Source organism: Pseudoliparis swirei, chromosome 8 (assembly GCF_029220125.1).
Source record: "Pseudoliparis swirei isolate HS2019 ecotype Mariana Trench chromosome 8, NWPU_hadal_v1, whole genome shotgun sequence".
In the NCBI taxonomy this organism is placed as follows: domain Eukaryota; kingdom Metazoa; phylum Chordata; class Actinopteri; order Perciformes; family Liparidae; genus Pseudoliparis; species Pseudoliparis swirei.
Window position 1 is genome coordinate 6675414 of NC_079395.1, and position 20641 is coordinate 6696054.

The 20641-nt window shown below is 37.2% G+C and overlaps 1 protein-coding gene across 2 annotated transcripts; it reads right to left on the reverse strand.

Annotated features, from left to right (window-relative positions):
- Positions 1-907: 907 nt before the first annotated feature.
- Positions 908-19248, reverse strand: mrc1b (mannose receptor, C type 1b). Of its 2 annotated transcripts, none has more exons than XM_056421860.1 (31): positions 19137-19248; positions 18334-18690; positions 17902-18072; positions 17530-17685; positions 16776-16886; positions 16298-16435; positions 16017-16193; positions 15553-15707; positions 13748-13861; positions 13427-13542; positions 13170-13318; positions 12871-13070; positions 11900-12015; positions 11538-11613; positions 11287-11440; positions 10409-10447; positions 9725-9888; positions 9547-9608; positions 9012-9112; positions 8758-8900; positions 7640-7745; positions 7430-7557; positions 7294-7338; positions 6973-7075; positions 6525-6754; positions 5871-6036; positions 3890-4054; positions 3662-3778; positions 3156-3311; positions 2468-2497; positions 908-2302 (listed from the first exon to the last, which is right to left on the reverse strand). In XM_056421860.1, the coding sequence occupies exons 1-31, from the start codon at positions 19231-19233 to the stop codon at positions 2055-2057; spliced, it is 4290 nt and encodes a 1429-aa protein (XP_056277835.1). In that variant the 5' UTR covers positions 19234-19248; the 3' UTR covers positions 908-2054. The 2 variants fall into 2 exon arrangements, with proteins under 2 accessions (XP_056277835.1, XP_056277836.1); XM_056421861.1 differs by having other exon boundaries at positions 11538-11610; positions 19137-19245.
- Between the last annotated feature and the right edge of the window lie 1393 nt (positions 19249-20641).

Sequence of the window (20641 nt, forward strand, 5' to 3'; positions counted from 1 at the left end):
ATTTCCTTTAAAGAATCTTTGACATCCGCCAAATTCATCTGTTGCCTATTTTCCTATTAATAATGTAAGTAATGTAAGTCTCTCGCCTGATTATATTAATAAACATGGTGTTAAGTCTTTATAAGTCAGCTGGTTAGTTTGCGGTTGCTGATGGACTCTGTCTGACACTTCCCGGGTCACTTTTGCTCATTATTTTTATGAGCAACTCATATCTTAGTCGGTCACCAGCTGGATAAGACTGTGTGTTATATAACTCTCAGTTGGATGATTAGAAAAGATAATAATATCTGTTATATGTATTGCTTTGTTTAATGCAATTTAGACATTTCAAATCTTACCTTTACACAATCTGAAGCAAATATAGAAATACACAGCAATATACTAACGGTTATAATAAAGTACAAAATATATATATATATATTTCCACCCAGTACATCTATGAACCAGTCTCTTCTAAGTCATTTAAATATATATGCTTAAATACAGATTCATTTCAAATAAGATAACATGAGGTCTAAATTAAATTGGCCATTGTAGCCACTCATTGCCAACTAGAGACACCATAGGCTGTAAATAAGAAGTGGACAATGTCATCATGACGTCACCTATTGGTTCATGGACTGATGTTTTGAAGCCTTGAGTTGAAACTAGTGATAGACCATAAACACATGTAAACAATGTATAAATCAAGGGAGCAGTAGAGTCGTTCTCTCATTGCCTTCCATACACTCAAACGTATTTGTTCAAACAGAGGAGGCGCCACCTGCTGGTCAGTGGAGATCATGCAAGTCAAAGGCACTTCCACTTTGGCTTCACTCTTCAGAAATGGAGGTTGTCGTGTTGGGTCTTCCTCAGGAGAGCTCCCTCCACCATGGGGTCCGTCAACAAAATTGAGCCGAATCGATGGTTCCCGTTACAATAAAAAATATTTATTTTAAAAGTTAAACAAACACTATATCTAATACATTCAGTGTTATTCATTTAATATAATTGCATAAGAACGTCAGTGTATTTAATTTGACTTGACCCTTCAACAGCGAAATGAACATGTAACGTAAATGAAGAATTCAATTATGCACAAAATTAAAAGGGTAAATGAAGGGACATTTGACATTTGAACACCAAAATCAGACGTTAATATAAAAGTTGATTGCTTCTTTAAAGGCTGCATCAAAGTAAAGTGAACTACAATTCATCAACGAACCAGACTTTTCTTTATGTTTTAAATGCTACGTTCACACCACGAGTGACAAACGCAACAAAACGCACGTCTTCGGCCAAAACCAGTGTGACGAGTTACAACTGAAGTGTTGCTCAAGTGCTCATTGATGTTGTGATGTCATTTAATAGTATTGGGAATTGGCTAGCAGCATTGTTATGCTGTACATATAGTATATATATATATATATATATATATATATATATATTCGGCTTATCTACTATAAGCCGAAATAAAATGGGATGAACCAAGTGAAATCTTTAGCTTATTAGATAAAACAGTATCGCAATGTTAGACGACGGAATGTTTGATATTGCAATACTTAGCATATCGCAATATTCTTAATCACAATCCTATTGTATTGTGACTTTATTGTGCTAGTATCTTATTGTGGGGTATTTTTTTTGAAAAATGATGATGGGAGGTGAATTGATCCTTTGTTATTTCATTTCCTAACTTATTTTAATTATTCTTTAGTGCCACGGTTTAATGTTCATGTAACAATGACAGGCAGTGAGATTTTACAATACAAGCAATGAACAGCATCTAGTGAGCATACGCATAACATGTAACAATTATATACATTCATTCACAGATGTAAAGACAGAATCAAATAGCAATCATTCCCACTGAGACATCCTAGAGCCTAAATTGTTCTTTTCCATGAGGTCAGACATTGCCAACTCCATTGAAACTCAATGAATATATATTTACTGTATTCTATAGTAAAAAAACAAAAACAAAGCAAAAACACTAATAAAGCATCAAAGTGTTATTCATCAGTCTGGGATGAAGTTCAGTACAATGTACGTCCCGCTTGATTCTACTATATAAATCACAGAGTTATCATCGGCTCAGGGTTTTCTACTTCTGCATTCTCTATCAGTTTATTGGTATCGACCACGTCGGGCTGGGATCGTTCACTGTCGAAGTAGAGGGGATTGTCAAAGGTGGGTAAAGGATGAGGAGAGTTCTTGTAGATGAAGAATGCAACAACGATCAGCGTAGAACTGATCGTAATGACCAGCACAACTATCAAACTCGTGTGGGCGCGGCCGCGAGGATCCTCACTTCCGTGAGGTTCTGCCGAGCAAAGAGATGTGGATCAGTCAAAACAATTTCATCATTTGCATTCCTTGTTAATTACATTTATCTACATGTTTTTGTGACAACTTTCAAGAAATTTAAAATGTCATTCTTATCATTAAATAATTTTAAAAACCACTCGACGACGAAGGCGTAACTTACCAGGTTGTGATCCTGAATCTACGGGAGTCACTGTTTGAAGAGAAGGAGGAAAAATGGAAAAAGTATTATTAAATAATACTTCCACTGACCACCGTCACTCCCCAGTCTACCTATGGCATTCGTATATTAATATTTTGGCAGTATATAAATAAAGTAACACGTAAAATAACAGAATCACAATTGTTTGGAAACAATCAGAATAATATCAAACGGTACAAATCATAAATGGGTAAGATGATAGGAAGTTTGACTCTTTGTTTCATTAGGTTTTTAGGGAAATGGACTATTAAGACATGCTTAACCCTCCTGTTATCTTTAGGGTAAATTTGACCCCATTCAATGTTTAATGTCGGTGTTCTTTGGGGTCAATTTGACCCCAGGCTGTTTTTCACTGTGTCAAACATATAAGAAATATCAACTTTTTTATATATTTAAAGGGATATTTAGGTAGTCAACAAACAAACATAAAGTACCTCACACTTAAACTTGGGAAACAATATTAATTCTAATAATTTTCTGGAGGTTTTAATTGCTGGGGTCAAATTGACCCCGAGGGTAAAATATGTTAGTAAATGTGAAGGTAACAGGAGGGTTAAGTGGCTTCCTCTTATTCCAAAGGCTTTTTGAACGAGCCACATGTATGAGGAGAACTTATGAAAACACCATCTGTTTACAATGATGATCTTACCTTTGGGTGTTTTACAGATGTATGCTTTGTCGTGCCATCTGCGACCTGTCCTCCAAGTCCCAAGTGAGGTTTCCACCTCTGCATAGTCATCGTCGGGCTCAGATTCAGCCCAGTTATTGTAGTCCATGACTGTTGTATCCAGCCACTTCCAATCCCCTAGGGCCAAACACAAACTTCAAGTAATCCTATTTTTATAGTTTGATATCGTTATTTGTCAAGGTTTATATAAAAAGTAAGAAAAACAAAAAGTAGTTAAACACCATTTTTAAAAGATATTTGAGTTATAAGTATTTTCTCAAATTAAATATTTTCCCATTTTAGTTGTTTGGTTTCATTTTCATCAGCAGGCACGTTATATGACCAAATTGTTTCAATGTGTTACACATTCCTGTAAATGGTTTCACATTATTCCACTGACAGCAATGTGCATGTACAGTGTGTTTGTGAGTGAATAAATGAAATGACACAGGTGTGTTAGTACAGTACAGAAAAGAGTGTAATCATACCGTTATGAGTTTTGTACATGCCAATCCAAAAAGAGGTGTGGGCATCTTTAAATATTTCCACATTGCTTTCGATGAATTTTTGCTCATCGGGATCTTCAATGCTCGTCAGAATTCCACCTTAACAACAACAAAAAAGGTCTGGCTGTCACAATGATGAACCACTTCCTACTAGTTGCTGTTTTTTACAGCGTACACTTGATCTACCCTCGACCTAAAAGTGTCTCTTACCGTGCCTGACACAGCTGCTGGCTGCATCTGCCCATTCAATTTCATCGGTTACAAACAAATAACAATGACCCTTAAACGGCAGCCAGGTGTAACTCTGGTGGTGCTCCTCATTCGTGTCTTGAGGGCAAATCCCTGGAAAGATGGTCGACTCTGTTGGTGGCATATCTGTGAGTGAGAGAGACAGTGATGAGGGGATCGAGTTACTAATTATTCAATGCAGTGAATTGTAATAACTCGCTCTGATCCATATCCTGGATTAATGCCACAGCATCGTATCTGAGTGAATTCACATTTTTCAGTCAGTGTTGATTAATTTATTTAGTGGAAGAGGGTGGAATTTACAAACTCTCATCAAAGTGGTTTTATCTATTAAACCTCCACATCTCACACTGATTACACATTAATTCAGATGTGTTTTGCTGAGGTTTTTTTGTTTTTATTTATTCATGCTTTGAGAGTTTTGTATTATCTGAATTTTTTTTGGAAAAAATAGTTTTGACAGAACAACAACAATTGTTAGACTGTGGACTTGTTAAATGGCTTCTAGCCATCAGTGTATGCATTGAATGCAAAGCTGCTCAATAGGACTCAGAGAAGAAATGATGCGCCATCTTTGATTTTAGATAAATTGTATTCACTCAGCAGCGCTCCGTTGAAGTACGTCTTCTTTGTAATACTTGATGTTGTGTTTTGAAATACATTAGCTGATGGGAGCCTATTGCAAATGTATTGGTAACTATGTGTGTATGTCAGCAGATGAATATCAAGAACTTGCTGCACAAAAAGGCTTAAGTAGGTTTGAGGTCATTTAGAAACTCAACCATGACAATTTATCCATCAGATGGCACTGAGAAATAAAATTTGACAAAGTAAAATGTTAAACTTAGTATTAATCTTTGTCACAATCCATAAAAACCAAAATTCAAGGGATTCAATAATGATTGTTTAAAAAAAAATTTATATATATATATATATTGCTGTACACTACCGTTCAAAAGTTTGGGGTCACTTAGAAATGTCTTTATTTTTCAAAGAAAAGCACTGTTTTTTCAATAAAGATAACATTAATCAAAAATACACACTATACAGGACTGTCTCAGAAAATTAGAATATTGTGATAAAGTTCTTTATTTTCTGTAATGCAATTAAAAAAACAAAAATGTCATGCATTCTGGATTCATTACAAATCAACTGAAATATTGCAAGCCTTTTATTCTTTTAATATTTAATATTTTTTAATTGCATTACAGAAAATAAAGAACTTTATCACAATATTCTAATTTTCTGAGACAGTCCTGTACATTGTTAATGTGGTAAATGACTATTCTAGGTGGAAACGTCTGGTTTCTAATGAAATATCTCCATAGGTGTATAGAGGCCCATTTCCATCAACGATCACTCCAGTGTTCTAATGGTACATTGTGTTTGCTAATCGCCTTAGAAGACTAATATCTGATTAGAAAACCCTTGTGCAATTATGTTAGCACAGCTGAAGACAGTTATGCTGGTGATATAAGCTATACAACTGGCCTTCCTTTGAGCTTGAAGTTTGAAGAACAAAATTAATACTTCAAATATTAATCATTATTTCTAACCTTGTCAATGTCTTGACTATATTTTCTCTTCAATTTTCAATTCAATTGATAAATAAAAGTGAGTTTTCATGGAAGACACGAAATTGTCTGGATGACCCCAAACTTTTGAACGGTAGTGTAATTACCAGAATATTTCATGTATATTGATAACAGTATGTTCCTCAAAAACCCGGTCTCGGTCGGACTATAATTCAGTCATGTAGAACAACATAAACACATTATCTATTATTGCAGTCATGGATCATAGCTAGGCTAACAAGCCAACATTGTATATACCATATGCCAAAGACGTAAGCAAAAACAAGTATAATGCAGCATTTACAGTAATATCACTTACACCTTCAGAAGGCGACTCATTAATGTTGCCAGCTGACCGTTAACCGTACCTGTAGACTGCATGCAAACGCTGTTCATGGTCAAATTGCAGAAAGCAGTCTTCCACTTTCCATCCACATCCAGGTACACACAAGGTCGATCTCGGCTTGGTTCACCTTCAGCCCAGCAGGCAGAGTGCATGTGCCAGCCATCAATATACCTAAAATACCCGCTCACCTGAAAGCAAGAAAGATCAAATCAACATATTAATTCAGCGTGCATTGTAAATGTCTTTTTTTAAATGTCTCTCTTTCCCAAATATAATGAACAGATGTACGCTTTTCGTATGGCCAGCGGTCTTGTGACGAAGATGAATATCAAGAACTTGCTGCACAAAAAGGCTTAAGTAGGTTTGAGGTCATTTAGAAACTCAACCATGACAATTTATCCATCAGATGGCACTGAGAAATAAAATTTGACAAAGTAAAATGTTAAACTTAGTATTAATCTTTGTCACAATGCATAAAAACCAAAATTCAAGGGATTCAATAATTATTGTTTAAAAAAATTAATATATATATATATATATATATATATTGCTGGAATATGCCACGTGTCACGGATACTAATCACGTGTGGTTAAAAATACTTTTAAAAAGTAATTTGTTCCCCTGGAACTAGCCGGTAGTAGTGTTTGTGTGCTTCCAGTTAGCGTTAGCCTGCACCTGTTTGTTCAGTCCAAACCAAAGAGGAGTTTTGAGGTTCATGGCCAGCAGCTCGACGTAGGCTTGCGTCCACTCATTCCGGAGGCTCGCCAGGTTGGCTTTGTCCACTTCACAGTACTTCTTGGCTTCATCCCAGCTCTGATTTTTTGTGACAACCTTTACACTGTCGTTTCCCAGATTTACATAGATGTTACTAACTGCTGGCTTTGGTGGAGGCTGGATATTTGGGTCTGTTGAGAGAAGAGAGAAATTGTTTCATTTTATTTTATTTGTGTGACATTTTTTCGGACAACTTTATTGACACAAGAACTACAGGTTGAAATGATGGCTTCCAATTTTCAAAACCATGTTTATTCTACTAAATGGAATTCAAACTGAGGTTATTAGACATTTTATATTGAATGAATAATTCATAGTAATTTCTTAAATAGAGAGAGAACAAACTCACCAAGATCTCGAATACAGATGAATCCATTGTTCTGATTGCAGGGCTTGATTAACCATTTACCGATGCCAAAGAAAGGACTGATGTTCATCACAACACATCCATCCTGGTGAAGGACGGAGGGAGAGATTAGAATTTCAATATCTTTTCAATGGGACGTCAAAGTTTAAAACTGCTGACTCGTTTAAACTTGCAGTGGTCTCAAGTGTTTGAGTGATTGAATGAATATATGAATGATTGATTGAAGACTATAGTCTGCTCCGTCATGACAACAACTAAAAACAAGTTATATTTAACATGAACATTTTGCCTTGGACATGTTACCTCATTCCATCTTTGATGAAAGTTTCCCGCACGCCGTTGGTATTTCTAAAGAGTGGAACAAGGGATACAATAATTCAAACTTTGTAATGCCTGTTAAACAGTGACTTAACACTAAGCTAAGGTTGTGTATACTTACAGAAAATCCCCAGTTGGTGTACTTTCTTGCTTTCCCATCAGACCAGAAAAATCCTTCTTGTTTCAAAGCAATTAAACCAATCCAGAGGTCTGTCGTTGCTATTTCAGCCGTTTTGGTGGTCAAAAATGCTGAAAGAATATTTACAAATGTTTAATATAAATTAAGTTCATCTTTTTTTTTTTTTATATGTTCAAAAACAGAAGGACAAACCTTGCACGCGCCTTGTGGGAATTGAGGCCAAATTACCTCCCATGGTAATGCACTGTCTCATTGCTTCCTCCTGCATGGCCTGCCGGCTACTAATGACACTGTAACACTACAAATGAGAAATGAAATCGTGAGTTTTCACTCCAACCAAACACTGGCCTTCTTTCATGAAGCTTTGATGACATCTGATCTGATCCTAAAAAATGTCTGTGTGCTTATTGTTCTACCAAACTCTGTATTTATAGTTCCTTTGGTGTTTTACCCCTAAACCTATTGTCCCCTTCGTATATTAAATAGAGGACTAGACTGTGTTTACCTTACGTGAGGAATGCATTGTTGCGTAACAGTTGTTGATAAATGCCATATTTTCGTCTTTTCTTTTGATAATGTTACCTACAATTCCTTCTCTTTTGACCAATTAGTCTCAGGCATTTCCCATATTTTCTTCACTCACTATTTGTGTTTATTTTGTTTTCAAATAAATACAAAATGCTGAAAACCAAATGTTAATCCATCCCATGTACAACAAACTTGCACTTCCCATGTGAATTCATCTCATGAAGAAAGAAAAAAATCACATTTGATATATTTTTTATCTTCATTTACTTCAATTTGTACATAAGGTATTTTTATGCTTCAATTATTAGTTATATTTTAAAAGATGCAAGTACTCGGCATGGGAGATAACAATAAGTATTAATACAAAATATAAATATATAGTAAGGTGGGACCCTGTAACTGGCCCTATGTATATAGGATTGCTCAAAGGTTTGCAAAGCGCAATAACTGTTGTTTTTTTCATCATTCCATTCATGCATGTAGACGAGTCTGTGTCTGCACCGCCAATAACACCAATAGTTGCTACACCTGCTTAAATAAGGGCATCATATATGTGTAAAAAAGGTTCACGTTGTGTGGCATCTTGTATTTTGAAAGCTGATTATTTTACCATGCAGTCATTGAGTTACAGTTATAAATCTGGACAAATCCAATCAGTCCAAAATGATCTTGAATGAGAGCCAATGTCAACTTGTTCAGAAGAATAAATGGTCAGGAAATTACTATATTAGAAGTGTCCGGGAAGGTTTTAAACTGGGGATTAGTGGATGGGGATTTCTGACCTTTGAGTCAAATTTGGTCCACTTGAGTGGACAGCCACCTTTGGGAGGAACGGTGGGGGCCGCGGTGGTGTTGACTGGTGAGGAGTTTCCTCGTTTACAAATGAACTGGTGCTCTTGGCCACAATTAGAAGTTCTCCATAAGCCTGTAAGTACAGTGGAGATGCAATGATTAACCACAGTGGCATATTGATCTTATATAGAACAGCTTTCAAGGGTTAATACTCTGTTTCATTTGACGGTTTGTAGTTACTCACCCATGAAGTAAGTCATTGTAACACAGTTCTCACTAAAGGCATTAGAATTGGGTTGTTCTTCATCCCATTTTTGTAACCCCACTGGAGTACCATCCATCCACCTTCAGGCACACACAGTTACATTGAATTATGACGTATAATTGCTTCACGTTCAACCTTTTTACCCAACTTGTAGCCATTCTGCTGTAATGGTAAATAAACTGAGGACAAATGACATATACAAGTCATGATAAGTGTTACCTGACAAGTAAAAAAATATAATAAAATCAAGAAAACTGCTTAAAAAGTTTTAAATTAGTTTAAATGTCAGTACCAGTAATACTTACAAATAATAAAATACATATAAGCAATAACTTAAATAAAAAGTGTTATACTTTTGACTACATATGTACATGTGTGGGAGTAGACATATTGAAAGTAATGCAAACAATTACATGCATACTGTAATTGCTAGGCCAAAGAGTTTTCACTAAACAACTTAAAATCAATGATTCACTGTATTACATTTTTACATTTTATGGCATTTATTACTCACCAAAATGACCCGTCCAGATCCACTGACAAACCTATGTAATATGACCCATAGGTTCTTGAAATCTGTGAACACATACACATAATCACACAAGCTTTTAGACCATTTTTCTGGTAAGTAAACTTGCTTTCTCAATAAATAAAAGTTGTTGCTTTGCGAACCCCAAAAAGTAAACACCTACCTGTTTCCATATGAACACATTCTCGTCTTTAGTGCTGATGGATACCAAGTCTCCGTGCCTCTGCTGACAGAAGGAACGAGCATCCTCCATGGACATCGATTCTCGGTTAACGAAGTACTGGTTCCCTCTCCACACAAGCCAGCCATCTGAAGTGATGTTATGTTCTGCAAAGGTGTTCGACACACAGACAATTTGTGTTTTATTGTGAAGGGTCTTTCTAGTATAGTTAAATCTTTTACAACTTAATATCTGTCAAATGAAAGGTTCATGAATCCTCTTGCATGGTACTTGGAAGAAACTAATATTACTAAGTGTCTCTTTTGTTTTGTTTAAAGGGAAACCCATTTGTAATGCACACGTTCACTGTTTTTGCCTCTGAGTTGTCTGAGTATTAGTTTTTTTTCTTCATTTTTATGCTGTTAATGACTCTTCAATGCATTTGTGTTCATCTTTCACTTAGATTTGTTCAATTTTGAATCAGCAAAACATCAAAAACAGTCAATTGTAGCTAAGTCTATCATAATTTGACACTTGCTCGTTATTAAAGTAACTCCAACTAAAAAATGTGATGTGAAGTTATACCCGGCCTAACCTTCGCTAGTTTCTCAATATGTTTGATTTCATGTTTTTGACACCGTGTGTGTGTGTGCGTGTGTGTGTGCGTGTGTTTGTGTATTAACTTACCCACCACAGTATTATTTGGAGGTAGTTTTGGAGTCACTCCTGTAAGGCCACAAACAAGTGTCAGTTTCATGCAGAGAGAACACAAACACATCTTTCACTCTCCCCACTTGGTCCTCCACTTCGACTGTAACCCCGCACTCTGCAGGGTGATGTAATTCAGAGAGAGGAGCACGGCAGTACCACCAGTTACTTTGAGTTACTATGGACGACAGTATCCAGAAAATGACTTTCCAAAGTGAGTTTACATTGATGAATATACAAGACGGCTTTCATTAGTTTCATTATCAGTATTTAATGACCTGACCTTATTCTACGAAAATAAATGATGTAAAAAGTATTTTCTTTTTAAGTTTGTATACATTGTCGAAAAAAATAATAAAATTATATTGTATACCTGACCAAAAAAAACATGTATTAACAACATGACACACAGTTATTGTGCATTCCTGCATCTGAATGTGTTTACCATGAACAATGGAAGCAGTTGCAGTTCTGTCGAATAATCATCCAAGTTAAAGCGGAAATGTTTTTAAAAAATTTAAACATCATGCAATCCTGATTTTAAGCTTATTGATCAAATTAATTTATCATATTTCTTTATTATTCTTTACATTGTGAACGTTGTCTCATTTCGCCTGATTGTTCTGAGTTACTTAAGTTGTTAATGTGCTGCATCTACTGTCATCATTCAAGTCACATCAACTTTTTATGCCCACTTTTGGAGAGCTGTTTGTAATAAAGATATGTCTTGTGGGAAGTATAGAGAAAGGCAGGAAATATTATGTACAAGTCAGTTATTCCTAAATGAATGATACAACAATTTTCTCCTCAGAAAAGACACAAAAAAGAGCATTCGGTACACTTTGTTTAAACTGTACCTGCACGGATCTGACACAGCCAGTCATTGTAACTCTCACAGTTGATATCGTTCCAGGACCCGACCTCATTCCAGTTGTATGTTCTGAATTCAGCACAAGATTCGTCGCTCTTATGATTGTTTGGCTCTCCTTCCTGCCAGTGTTGGAAGTTTACCTTTTGAACAGAAAGAAAACAACAAACAATATTGTATGTTTTACTATGTGTATATATAAGTACAATAATACAGAATACAGGAGCACAGTTAACTCACCGGGGATCCATCACTCCAAACATAACCAGTGGTCGGGTCAGGAACCCGAAGTCCAATCCAGGCTCTTCCATGTCTGCTGTACATAAAAGTTACATGAATCAATCTAACTGATTTTAGCACGTTGTTGCCCTTTAGAGTCTAACTGAAACAAGTAATACATTTGAAAAAGTACACAAGTTGAGTCTCAATAGAATACATGTTTTATTCTATTTCATCTTAGTTCTATGTATTCACTGTAAGTATGAACCTTAAAAGATTGACTTCCTGCAATCCACTTTTGAGCCTCTGTATATGTTTTCATCATCTATATATAGTTTTATGTTCACTGGTGTCTTGTAAAATAGTATTTAACCGCCGCGTACCGTCCCACACGCAGCTCAGCGTCGTTGTGGATGCTGAGCAGGTCTCCTCCGATGGCCTTGCAGTAATCCCTGGCCTCAAACCAGGTCTTCTCATCAGCCCGAGGCCCTGTGAAAAACTTGAACACAAGAGTGAACGTCAGATTAAAGTAGACCCGATATGTACAGCAGTAAAGCAGATTACTTGAATAGACTTGCCCAGATTTGTACATCACAATAAAAAGAAACTGACCCATTTCTAATCTTAAAATAATAAAAATATATGGCCACTTGGGAGAAGCAGAAACCAGCTGCAAGCAGACCACTAACATATTATTACCTTTTGAATGAAACTCATTTTGATTATGTTCACATGCAGTTATGAATCAACGTTATCATTCATTTGGCACGAGGCAGGTTCCAGTCGACCTGGCTGAGTCTAATACTTGTTACCTTCGCATTGAAAATGCGGAAGGTTATGTTTTGATCGCTGTGTATTTATTTATTTATTTGTATGCGTGTTATTCGCATAACACAAAAAGTATTAAACCGAATCGCATGAAATTCGGTGGGATGATTGGTTATTATCCGGGGACCATTTGATTAGATTTTGGGATCAATCGGGTCAAAGGTCAAGGTCATGAAAAGGTCAAAATCTTCTTTTTACCATAGCACGGTCAATTTTTATCCAATTGGCATGCAACTAATGCCAAAATGTTCATAATTCAATGCCCAATCTTGTGAAATGCGAAGGTATGCGCTCTACCGAGTGCCGATTCTAGTTTTAGCTCTGTATTGGTCTCTGCCATCTTTTTTTATTTATATATCTATTATATATGTTATTTTATTTTAATTTATTAGCTGCTAACACTTCCTCAACGCTTTTTTGCTCTTTGGTGCTGTATGTAGTAACATATGTAAAACAATGTCATATCTCCACAGTAAAGACCGATGATATAGCAATAACAAGACAGCATGTCATGGTGGTTGTTTACCTTCGAGCAGACGTTTCTTGTTCCCACTCGAATCCAACCCTCCTCGCACTTGGGCGGGGTTTGAGTCGGCGGTGCAACGGTGAGAAGGGCCCCCTCTGCCAGGTGTTTGCAGATGTATTTCTCCTTGTTGGTGCAGGGCAGCAGATCCCAGAGGCCGGCCAAAATCCCCGTTGTCATGGCAACGCAGCCCTGTTGGTAACCTTGAGTTGATGAAGACAGAAAATAATAGTTGCCGTGAGTGATGTCGCTCCTGCCGGTGCCTTCTATTCCAAAAGGTGTAAGTGCATCTCCCTCCATACCTGGCATTTCAGCGTTCCAGTGAGTAAACCTCACTGAGTCTGTGTTGGTCCACACAAACTGATCAATGTTCTTCTGATTTGAGAGGCCCAACCAGAAGCATTTCTCTGGTCTCGGGCCCACCACGCTGACGAGGAAGGCATTGTCCACCCTGGAAAGGTTTACGACAGATGTGCTGTCTCATCGTGTGAAACACTTTGTGTAGTGCGTCCACACACCGATGTTTCACGGCGAATAAAAACACGAGTTCTTGTGTTACCCATTTGAAACATCAGCCAAGTAGGAATCTGAGATCTTGCAGTCATCTTTCGCTTCATCAAACGTCTTTGTCTCTGTTCCCACCAAGTAGCAGTAGGAGCCGTGTCTTTTCCACCCCTGTGCAAGGATTAGAGAGTCGGAGTAGGTTTGATTTTAAAATGCAACCGATCCGTTTTGTTTGTAAAATACATTTATCTATGTCTACTGAACATGATGTCGAACTGTCGTTACTTATATTGGGGTTATAATGGTGCACGTTGATTAGCCAGATGTTAATGGAGATCGTGTACTTGTTTCATAGATTGCATGTACATGTACTCACAGCTTTGCAGCCTAGATCCAAATCTATTTCATCTCCGGTGCGTTCAGTGGCACTCTGCTTCATGCAGATGAAGCCGTGTTTCTCACTACACGAGTGATCGGCCCAGTTCCCATTCTGCAAGAAGAAAACAACACTTGAAAACATGCTCATACTACTGGATGGGTGGACTAGATATACTGATATTCATCATGCTTTCTCTGCTGTAAATGTTTGGGATTATTATTTGACAGTAATAATAGAAGAAGAAAAAAACAGACTGATTTTTATATCTAGTGTTTTAGTGGCATCTAATATGTTTATTTCCAATCTAATTTCCCAGGAGCTGACACAAAGGCTTTTATAAGTAATCCACAAATAAATGTAGTTCCTAACTACCAACAATTAATTCATTTGATTGTTTTCTGAAGTTGAAATACACATTTTCTTTCTTTTTCAGTCTTTCTTGCACAAATCAAAAGGAACCTTTCTAAACAATGGATATAACCAGGATGTGAGTTGACTCTTTGTATTATGTAGTGAGATATACATGCACAATGTAGTCAGATATACATGCATGATGTAATCAGATATACATGCATGATGTAATCAGATATACATGTATGATGTAGTCAGATATACATGCATGATGTAGTCAGATATACATGCATGATGTAGTCAGATATACATGGATGATGTAGTCAGATATACATGCATGATGTAGTCAGATATACATGGATGATGTAATCAGATATACATGCATGATGTAATCAGATATACATGCATGATGTAATCAGATATACATGCATGATGTAGTCAGATATACATGTATGATGTAGTCAGATATATATGCATGATGTAATCAGATAGACATGCATGATGTAGTCAGATATACATGCATGATGTAATCAGATAGACATGCATGATGTAGTCAGATATACATGTATGATGTAGTCAGATATACATGCATGATGTAATCAGATATACATGCATGATGTAATCAGATATACATGTATGATGTAGTCAGATATACATGCATGATGTAGTCAGATATACATGCATGATGTAGTCAGATATACATGGATGATGTAATCAGATATACATGCATGATGTAATCAGATAGACATGCATGATTTAGTCAGATATACATGCATGATGTAATCAGATATACATGCTTGATGTAATCAGATATACATGGGTGATGTAATCAGATATACATGCATGATGTAATCAGATAGACATGGATGATGTAATCAGATATACATGCATGATGTAATCAGATAGACATGCATGATGTAATCAGATATACATGCATGATGTAATCAGATATACATGCATGATGTAGTCAGATATACATGCATGATGTAGTCAGATATATATGGATGATGTAATCAGATATACATGCATGATGTAATCAGATATACATGCATGATGTAATCAGATATACATGCATGATGTAGTCAGATATACATGGATGATGTAATCAGATATACATGCATGATGTAATCAGATATACATGCATGATGTAGTCAGATATACATGCTTGATGTAATCAGATATACATGGATGATGTAGTCAGATATACATGCATGATGTAATCAGATATACATGCATGATGTAATCAGATAGACATGCATGATGTAATCAGATATACATGCATGATGTCGTCAGATATACATGCATGATGTAATCAGATATACATGCATGATGTAGTCAGATATACATGCATGATGTAATCAGATATACATGCATGATGTAGTCAGATATACATGCATGATATCAGAAAGTTAAACTATATGTGCAGCATCATATCACGTGGAGCTCCTTACCTCTCCCCTGATGAGAACACAGTCGTCCGTATCCGTGGAGACGGTTGGTTTCCCAAACTCCCAGCTGGTGAAGCTGACAGTGTTGTGGTCGCTCCAGTCAAACAGCCCCTCGGTCTTTATGTCATTCAGTCCAATCCAAAGCTCATCCGTGGATGCTGCAGACGTGGTCAGGGAGGAATGTGCCTCATGTCAAGCAGTGGTTCAAATGTCACAATGCTATTAAAGATCCACAAAGTGAAATTGATGGAGTTGTCGGTACCATACCAACGTTCCTAAACATGGACAATTTGAGAATACTTTGAATCTGTCGTCTGAAGTATTTTCTCAATTCTACTTCATGGAGAAATGTTCTAAAAGTAAAGCTTATGCATTTGTTATTTCAATATACTGCATTTTTCTATCTTCAATAGATTTGTCAGAAACCGAGAAAAGGTTGGACGGTCTTCATGTCTATTGTCACGTACCGAATCCAAGTTGCGAGATGACAAAGCTTTGGTCCTCCACATTGCGGACGCTCACCAAGTCCCCGGTCTCTTTGCGGCACTCTTTCTGAGCATCAGACCACGTTTGAAGAGTACGATGAAGGTGGAAGCAGTGGCCGTTGTAGGGAATCCAAGGGGCTGAACAAAAGCCCTGCTCAACTGATGATGAAAAGAACAAAAGATGAATGGGATTCATTGACTCATATTACACATCACACACAGTGGAAACAATACAGTAGCCAGAGTAGAATATCTTTCTGTACTTTGGGGAGGAGATGGAGGGGCCCCGTCCTTGTAGCAGATGTAGCCCTGTTTCTTGGTGCAAGAAGAGCTTTGCCACGTTTGGTCCCCAGAAGAGTAGAGAAATGCACAATTGTGCCCCGGGTTAGGAGTTGGACTTCCTAAAACAAGATGATGATTTCAATTGAAATTCCTCCTTTGCTGGTGCAGATCATACATCACGTCCTTGAGAGTCTTCGCATGAGGTATGAATAACACTTGTATTTGTAGTTCCAAAAATGAATAGCATGCTGCATTTACTTCCAATTAACTGACTAAGACAACCTGGTTTCCTTGTAACTTACAGTAAAATCTTTAGATACCATAAGGTACATCTCATTGGATTACTATTTTTCTTTAACTTGTTCGTAACGTTCTGTGAAGTTCTAGACGTATATGGTCATTGCTTATGGGAACTCCAACAGAGTCTTTTTAAACCTTTTTACTGGAGTGAAGACTTACCTGGAGTCCATCTCAGATAACGGAACGGCTTCCCATCAGTCCACTGCCAGCCATGTTCTGGGTCCAGGACCAGTCCGATCCAGAGTTTATGTCTCCCCGTTCCCATTAGCGCTGTGTTTATTTGTGTTTGTGGGGTTGAGAGGGGCGAAAAAAGGAAAAGGAAAGAGTAAAGAAATTGTTCCTCTTTTCCACACTGTTCCTCTTTTTCATCATTTTAAAACAAGTCAGCAGAAAGACACAATTAACTGAACATGGAAATACAACAAATCACACAAAAACTAAAAAGGGACATTTTACAAGATAAACCATGAAATACCAAGTAGTCGTTTCATCAATCATTTGCTGTTTTTAAACAAACGGCTACAACCCTCGTCTATTATTCATTTAATAATGTAATGTCAGTTGTTTAAAATGGAAATAGGCTGAATTTAAAATGTTTTAGGAAGCTCCTGAGAACTTGCGCTGTGAAACGATATTCTCCAACAAATCTTTGGAATCATTTTTTAAGATTTGTTTTTAAGTATCAAATAGACCTCATCTTTTGCAAAACGTTTTCTTTCTTAAGATGAATTCATTAAACATCAGTTTAAATAGCAATTCATGCAAATTGTGCATGAGAAATATCACACATTTATATTCATATCAAAACATTTAACTCATGCAATATATGCAGTTTTGTATTAATATACATATAAACTAATCCCTCTATGGGTCAGTATCAGAACCAGAAAACATCCGCCAGGCGTCATCTTACCTGAGGCGAAAGCCTGCTGGTGAGGATCGGTGACGCTGAGCAGGGCGGCCCCCTGCTGCTTGCAGCTGTCTGCAGACTGGGCCCACGTCAGAACCGACTGTGTGTTGATCTGGTAATACGCTCCCGTTATCGGGTTCTTCGACCAGTTTTGTGTGGCTGTGCATCAATACAGCACCAAAGAAAACTCAATTATTTAGTCATTTAAACTACACTGTATGACTGTATCCTAAAAGAGTTCTCTTATAATGTGAGCTTTGTGTTTATTTTGATAAACAAATGGACATGTAATGTGTGCTCTGAATCAGAAGGAATCTCTCTGAAGATGCATGCAGTGCTGATTTTAGGAAATAAAATCTTGAATTCAGTACTCACAAGAAGTCGGGCAGTATCCCCACTGCTCGTGTTCGTATTTTGTATTAATTGCACACCAAGAGCGCTTCACTGAGGAGTCGTACATCGTGCATTCTCCAAACCACCGGTCTTTGTACAGGAAGGGAAACGTGCAGATCCGACCGAACGCATTTCCTTCAATGGTATAAAGCTCTGAAAAGGAGAAAAAAAGAAGAGTGTGATCACTTTAAATCGTTTTTAATGATGTATTCTTCATATATGTGTTGTTTTGCTCATTGTTTTTAAGGGTAAAGCATTTCTTCATCATCTTTTTTTCATCGAGTGACTTTAGGCGTGCACAAACCAAACTGGAGTTCCGTGGAACTTGATGCATCAAGTTGAGAATCAGGGGTTTGGTGAATCCTACCATACAATCGTGCATATTTGCTGATGTTTTGTGTTTCAATACTGTACCTCTGTATGTTCTCGAACAAGCCCCGCTGGACGTCCCTGTGATTGTGAGCCTGTTATTGGGCCCGACAGTTCTTGAGAGGGCAATTGTTCCGTCAGCTTTGATTTCGATGTAGAGCTGCTGGCCTTTGAGAGCAAGCATTGTCACGTTCTTGCATTCCCACTTCTGAAGGTCACTGCTGTCGTCACAGTCGTAGAGGCTGACTTCACTCCCCACACTTTTGCCCTGAGCTCCAAGGCACTTTTTGGTTGAGGTCGCGAAAAGACGATCCCTGGTCGTCCAGCGCATGTCTTGGCAGCGGTGAGATCTTTTCACCAAGCAAATACCAGTGGCTGGGTTAATGATTGAGAAGGGAGAGTCTGAAGTAAAGAGATGAAGAAAAAAAGGAATTAGTTTAAATTATTTCGCTCAAAATGCATTTCTCTGTCATAATCAGAAAGCATAGATATATATATATATATTTGTATATATATATATACTGTACACATATATATATATTTGTATATATATATATACTGTACACGTATATATATATATATATTTGTATATAAAGATATATATATTTTTGTATATATATATAATTTTCTTTTCAACTGGAGATGCACTCAGAGCATCCTTCAACACCATTCTGTAGCTGAAGTGGTGTCAACTGTTTGTTACATCCAAATGGACATATTATGAAAGACATTTAAAGTATAATAATAATTAATAAATACATTCACTGCTGTTGGGAAGTCAATGAGAATCAAAATCACATCCAATTATCAGAAATATAGATAACACATTAGAAAGCTTTATACTGTACCATTTCTTGTTGAACATGTTGGGATGAAGAGCACAAAGGCTGCTAGAGTTATCCTCTGGGTGAGCATTCTTCTGATAAGTCTCAGAGCAGGAGACATTGTCCACACATTGCTGGCAGAGGACTTATGAGCATGAACATGAAAAGGAGGGAATCTTAATACCACTGACACTTTTGCTACTGGTAAAAAGGGGGGTTGGGACACAAAAACATACTCCCAGATACAAACACACACACACACACACACATGATCTTGCTTCCATACATGTCACACCCCCAAAAGGGCAAGAAAGCCCTATTCACTTCCTGTCCTAGAACAAAATGATGTGTAAGAGATTCATGCTAAATATGACTCATGAATCAATGATCCACACCCATCGACCTGGATGCACAATCCCGATATCTACTGCTGGCGTCTGCAAGCTGACACTGGCAAGAGATGACTTTGAAGAGATTATAATGTATAAATGTGGATGAAATGGATATTCTGAAACAATCAAGAAGGATAATTAACCCGTGTGCCTTTCTTGTGTAGCATGGTTGGACGAGGCTACGACTACAACTGGGATCGGTTGTGCAACCCTGTGTTGCGGAAAGACAATAAATGATCCTTGAACCATCCCAAACACCTTAGAAAATGTTGTGCAACCACTGTTAAGAAATTACAAAGCAACCGCCCTGGAAGAAATAAGCAATAAGCTGGTGTGTTTTGCTTTTCAACCGCGCATTGAAAGGCGGTTAAAAGTCACAAAGTACCCGGAAGGAGGCACAAGATAACTTGCAAAGTTATTAGAGCAAAGTGATGTTGCACTGTTGCTGATGAAGAGAAAATGTTACGCATCCTGAGTGTAGCAACACAATATCCTGTGTGGGGGAAAGGCATTCAGATGTTGAGGTTGGTTCTCCAACTCTTCCTTTACATCTATCATAGCATTTTGTATTTTCACTTCCTCTTTGGTAATTCTCCTTTTTGGCGCGGAGGGTTGTGCTGAAATATGAACCTTTGTGACTGCAGTGATTGTTCTTATGAGGCCTGTAAGAAGGACTAGTGCAGTTGTATGTACTGGTGTAGTTCATTTGTACCTTTGTCCCACATTGATCCGGCAAATCTCTATCTATATATATTGAAAGTCATAAATGGTGAAGAAAAAAAAGATTGTGTTTTTTTATGTCTTCTTTGATGCAATGAACCTGCCAGCACCTGATGAAATAAGCCTGTTGAGTTAGATCTGGCACATTTACATGATGGTTCATGTTAATTAATATGCATTGTCCCCTTTTAATTAAAATAAACACAACATTTTACACAAAGAAGTGGACTGCTAGCCCTCCTCACTTTTAAAGCATTTTTCACGGGGCTGCAATCTCACGATTGGAACATGCCATCAGAACGACACTTAAAACCACGATAAGTCCTGAGGGAACCAAATTCCAACCCAAACCAAAAACTGATCAACACAAAAGGAAAGCAAAACATCTCATCTACTCCAAATGTGTAATCAATAAAT